Source organism: Tasmannia lanceolata, unplaced genomic scaffold (assembly GCF_043159265.1).
Source record: "Tasmannia lanceolata isolate RefF3 unplaced genomic scaffold, GAP_Taslan_0.1 ptg000002l, whole genome shotgun sequence".
Taxonomy (NCBI): Eukaryota; Viridiplantae; Streptophyta; class Magnoliopsida; order Canellales; family Winteraceae; genus Tasmannia; species Tasmannia lanceolata.
This window is the reverse complement of record NW_027518679.1, coordinates 48,826,692-48,832,652: the sequence shown is the minus strand read 5'-3', so window position 1 is coordinate 48,832,652 and position 5,961 is coordinate 48,826,692. Positions and strand designations below refer to the sequence as shown.

The window sequence follows — 5,961 nt, the reverse complement described above, 5'->3', positions numbered from 1 at the left end:
TTCACTTTCTTCTAATTCGAGGGAATTGGAATCGGAATGGGAATCGGAATCGGGGGGTTATTTTAGAATGCCCATGAATCGAATTGAAGAGAAGGAACGGATGTTTTTGTAGATGGAGGATTGGATTCTCTCTTCTTCCATGGTTGGGCTTGGTATAGGGTTTTCTTTCATTCTAACAGAGAATTAGGGTTAGGGTTAGGGTTAGGGTTAGGGTTTTATGTTTCGGAATCGAATTTGAAACCACGAGGCGTAATGAAAATGATGTCGGTACTCCGTAGATGAACATTAATTGTCAGCCCTATCCAATTAAGTAATCCACGTCACGCTAAACGATAAGATTCCCACGCCACCCTCATTCCCACACGTGTCAAATCCTCTATAAATACAATGTCTCTCCCTTTCCCTAACAGAGAATTATGATGGAGTCATATAAAAAATCAATCTTGGGCTACCTTTAAGTTCATCTTTTTCTTTCTCAGTGTTACACCACTTTTACATCAGGGAATTTGTCTCAGGACTCATTTTTTAACAGTGATAAGAGTAGCAGTAAGTAAGAGAATTATAAGTTTTGCAATGGAGCCATATCCTCATGTCGCAATCAACCTTTCTGACATTATTTATCAGCCTTTGTTAGTGGAACATTTATGGAAAGATATCTACTACGAATATGGATAATTTGACACTTAATAATAATGTGTGAGCTAAATTGAAAAGGGAAGTTGTTGGATACACTTCCACTTGGTGGACAGCTTGTTCATGTTTAGACAACTCTAATTTTCATTTTTATTTCTAGAAATTTAAATTATTTTATAACATCGCTATCATAGTCCTTAACAAAAGCCTATTAGATTTTTCAACTATCACCAAAAGATAGAAAAATATGTCAGACCTCTGTCCTTGAACCCAATTGTTGGCATCTATTTTCATGAGATTACTAGCCAAACCACCAAAATGAAACACTCTACGAGATGTTGTTCAATTTCCATAAGATTTTATTAAGAAAGCAACTACCATTCTCCTAATAAAGCACTCACATCTACCATAACTGCTCCAATAATAGCTCTACTGAAAAATGCTGAAAGAGAAAGTTGTGTAAGACAGAGACTAGCAAAAGCCCAAGGAACAACAAATTTGTTGTCTGAATTCATGCAAATAAAGCAGTGTAAAATTATCTATATGAACACATACTCATAGTACTACTAATCTGAACATGTTGAGCAGTGTGTATACTTTGTCTTGTTTGCCCACCCACATGTAAAGACGAATCCATGTACATTAAAGAACCTTTCTATTTAACTTGTCATTCCTCCACTACCAGTCAGGATACCCCAGTTACTATCAGAAAAGGCAAAAACCAAATGAATCTTTAGAGTATAAATGCCTTTTTTTCCCCCTTGGATGATGTATTCAAATCCCCTTATGTCATTCATCCACTACCACTCAGGATAACTCCAATTACTATCCAAACACCAAATTAATCTTTCTAGGAGACTAGGAGAAATGATTTTTTTTTCCTTTGAATGATCTCCACCACACAAAATATGGTGTTTGAAGCCCTCTTTGAGGGATTGGCTTTTGTATGGAAGGCCATGGGAGATAAAAGTCTCATTAGAGGTTTACGTGTAAGGCTTCATATCACTTCCAAGATATGCACTTCTTGGTTTATTTAAAGTATTTTGTGACACATCATCCACAAAGTTTCTAGTTGATCGATCTATAGAACATGTAGCATCCTACAATTGGCAAAGACCTATTTTCAAAGGCATGGTCTATTCCCTTTCATGAAAGAACTTTAGCTATGTTTCAAAGTCTTCGCCTTTTAATAGTCATTGAAGAATTGATGGAATGTAGAAGATGCTTCAGCCTTGTCATCTGTGCAATGACTAAGACATCAGAAGTGTTGACCTTTCAAATGTGTAGAGGCATTTCTCTTTAATTTAATAAAGTATAGTTTATTTACAAACTAGAAGAAAACTACAAATTGTATGGAACATGATGCTATGATTTCACCAAGTTTATGGATTTCAGCAGAAATAGGTTCTGGCTACGGATTTCACATCAATGTTGTGCACTTGAGTGGGCTAGTGTTTCGAAACGTGGAAGAGGGTTAAAATACAGCCAAAGCAAGTCCTAATTGACTCGGCACGATGCGGTCGAGTACTCGGTTGACACGGCTGAGTATTTGGTTGACGCGGTCATAACTCGGGACTTGGGAGAGTGAAAGGATTTTTTGTTAACTTTGTAGGCAAAATGTGGACAAGGTAAAACAGGGTCGACTCCAGGTAGGCGATGATGACACGGAGGAGTTTTGAAACTATGGAGTCGGTTATAAAGGTTTTGACGATGATGCGGAGGAGTTTTGAAACTACTGAATGGGTTTATAAAGGTCAACATTGAACTCATGACATTTTTTTTTATGTAGATGAAAGAATCAACCAAGTTTGAAATTGAGTACATATAGGCTTCCAAAAGGTCTTAGGCAAATATAGTTTAAGATACCGGAGGAAAAATGATTACTGGTAAACTACAAGAAGAATAATTATGACATCATCTCATAACCACTGAAGAAAGCAATTAGAAAGATGGAATTCAGAAACCTTGCTTATAGGGAGTTAGTAAATACACAAACCTAAATACTGCATTAGTTAATATATAAGCCAAGAAGGTGAAATATACCTCATCAATTGTAAAAAATAAGTCACCAATAAAACCTCCTTGTTTTGGATATTGATAACCGATTGTGAGTCCAAAATCTGATTATTGGACTCAAATTTATGTTTAATTTTGAGTTCAATAATGAAATGAACTAATGGCTGAAAAAAAAAATCCAAAACAAGCAGGGCCTTGGAATGCTGAGTTGCTGAAACTAAAGTTAATTTGTAGCAGTGTTTCAAAATGCTGATGCGAGTCAAAACGCAGCCAAAGCAAATCCTCGTCGACTTGGCACGACGTGATTGAGAACTCAATTGACACGGCTGAGTACTCAGCTGATGCGGTCATAAATTGGGAGAGACAATGGAGTTTTTACTGACTTTGTAGGCCAAAACAGAGTCAGATAAGAACGCGGCCAATGTAAAAGTGAGTCGTCTCGGTGGAGAGTCCACATATATGGAATGGGTATTTCCCAAAACTAGCAAATTTTTAAACCCAACTAAACTTCATTTCCAAATTTAAAATGAACCCTTTTCCTCTTCATCTAAAGCCTAAGAAATACAAGATAAGACAAAATACCATCACATATATGGTTATTCCTCAATACATGACATACTTCACCCAATCTAAAAAACCCAGAAAACCCAAAGCTGGGGAAAAAAAGATGAAGATAATTACAGTTGCATAAGAAGTAAAAGAAACAAATTGAAAGGTTTTACTCAAGAAAACCTGTCTTCTGCCAAACAGTATTCCTTACACGACGTAGATCTCTTCCTTTGAATGTTCTTCCCACCCCTTCAAAAACAGAAAAAGTCCCCATTTGCGACCTCGCTATCATCTCATGAGGTGGAATCATCTCTCCATCCCCTTCATCAAAAAACCCCAATTTCTCCTTCCCCGAATTCCCCTTAAAAAAGACGGGAACATTGACAGGCGCCGACTGGTTAAACTTCACCGGAGACTGGCCGGAAAATTCCTCCGGCCGTGGTACCGGCGGGATTGTCCGAGCCGCGGTGAAGGAAGGGTTTCTCTGAACGAGAGGGTGGTGGTGGTCTTCGGAGAAGACCCCGGAGAGTCCGAATTTCTCCGGACGGAATGTGTTCCGGCGAGAATTCGCCGGAGTATTTGAATTGGGGGAATCAGAGGAGGGAGACCAGAATAATTCACTTTCTTCTAATTCAAGGGAATTGGAATCGGAATCGGAATCGGGAGGTTGTTTTAGAATGCCCATGAATCGAATTGAAGAGAAAGAACGGGTGTTTTTGTAGATGGAGGATTGGATTCTCTCTTCTTCCATGGTTGGGTTTGGTATAGGGTTTTCTTTCATTCTAACAGAGAATTAGGGTTAGGGTTAGGGTTTTATGTTTCGGAATCGAATTTGAAACCACGAGGCGTAATGAAAATGATCACCGACAGTGTTCCTCTTCGTTGGAAGGGAATGGGAGAGACTTTGTATTTATAGAGGATTTGACACGTGTGGGAATGTAGGTGACGTGGGAATCTTATCTTTTAGCGTGACGTGGATTAGATAACTGGATAGTGTTGACAATTAATGTTTATTTTTGGGTAGAGGGGTTGTTTTTAACGGACAAAAATTACGGTTGTATTTTGTTTCCTAGGACAGGCCATTGTAGTGTAAACGAGTCATTATAAATACACTAGAGGCGGCTGTTTCAGGAAAGAGAAGGGGGGGAAATATATCAGCTCAGTCTATTTGGATGCATGAGGGTCGAATAGTGGGCAGGTGAGTTTTTATATGGCGCGAGACCCCACCTTAGGATGATCGAAACCGTGGGCCACAACGTAAATAGGTTTTTTCCGAAAAAAAGAAAAAGAAGAGAGATGATATTTTCACCCCCCCCTGCATTATGCGCAGGCTCCCCTTATAATGTGAGTTATCAGGGGAGCGCATGCGTAATGCAGGGGTGAAAGTATCATCACCTTTTCCATAGGATGATCCTAGCATATGATGGAAACCTCCATAGATCATCCTATGGACATGATTTTTTGGGGCACAACCTATTTACGTTGGTGTGGTTCGTCAGATGGACGCTTTGGATCATCCTATGGTGTGGGCTGTACATCAAGTAGTTTTTGAAAAATATTGGAATATACAGGCTTACACCATTGTAGGATCGTGGTGCCACCGATCGACTATCCCAGAACTAATTGGAGATAGGAAAGGTGCAACCATTATTTTAATAAATAGCACCATCGTGGGGTTGGGAGGGCACACATGCCTACGACCACACGGCCAACCTCCGATTTGGGTCCTAGTGCCCAAGCTAGGACCAAGCAACTAGACTCCAATCTGGGTCCCAAGGGGCAATGCAGACACACAAGCCTAGACCACGAGGCCAGGCTCCGATCAAGGTCCCAAACGGCATTGCCAATACTAGGGTTGCAACTTGTGTCGGGTTTTACCTGACCTACGTTAACCCGTCCCAAAAAAACTATAGGCCAAGTTAAGGAATTTTGGGTTTTTTAAAAAATAAACTGACCTGAGATAAGGCCTCATATCGTTCCATTGGCCCTGGTTCTTCCCCCTGAAGCTGTTGGAAGGCTTGTTCGTGTAGCTGGGAGGCTTGTCAATTGTCTCCTTTCTATTATTGGTGGCATCATCCGCTACGCAATCTAGTAGCTTTTCTGCTGCAGTCATTGCTTCCACAAGATTTTGAACTCCCCTTCTCTTAAGCTCTGTTTGTGCCCAGGGTTTTAGTCCTTCTAGGAATTGAAAGAGTTTATCCTCCTCCAACATGCTTTTTATATCGAGAATGAGCTGAAAACTGCTTCACATAATTCTCTCTCTCTCTCTCTCTCTCTCTCTCTCTCTCTCTCTCTCTCTCTCTCTCTCTCTCTCTCTCCACATATTGATAACGATACTCCCTACTACTACTCTATGTGGTTAACAATCAAACAGTACCTACGGGTGTTCTAATGCTTTTCTCCTCCCTACTGAGTGCTGACTACATGCACTACTACTCTATGAGTAGGGCTGCAAGTTTGGCCCTGACCCGCCTTGAGCCCGAACAGGGTCAGGGCTGGATTTTCCAACCCTGAGGGCGGGTCAGGGTTCATTTTTTTAGACCTTGACACAGGTCGGGTCAGGTTCTGGGTTAATGTCTCGGGTACCCTTACCTGGCCCGACCCTAAGTTTTCTATTATAGAATTGAACCATCTGTGCATGTTTTTTTTGCTAATGTTTTCTATTATCTTGGATTGATATTTCTTTAGATTATTATTAGTATTAATTGTCCATGTTGCCCGTCATGTTGTTGAATTCATATTGTCTTATTTTGTTCTATTTCT

General features: G+C 40.1%; 1 protein-coding gene across 1 annotated transcript; it reads right to left on the bottom strand.

The window, feature by feature from the left end:
- Window positions 1–3,161: 3,161 nt before the first annotated feature.
- On the bottom strand, window positions 3,162–4,079 carry LOC143876486 (uncharacterized). The gene has a single exon (XM_077378194.1). The coding sequence runs from the start codon at window positions 3,977–3,979 to the stop codon at window positions 3,368–3,370; it is 612 nt and encodes a 203-aa protein (XP_077234309.1). The 5' UTR covers window positions 3,980–4,079; the 3' UTR covers window positions 3,162–3,367.
- Between the last annotated feature and the right edge of the window lie 1,882 nt (window positions 4,080–5,961).

What these genes read in the sequence shown, in the direction of transcription:
- LOC143876486 (XM_077378194.1), bottom strand. Translation starts at nt 3,979, where the DNA reads ATGAAAGAAAACCCTATACCAAACCCAACCATGGAAGAAGAGAGAATC.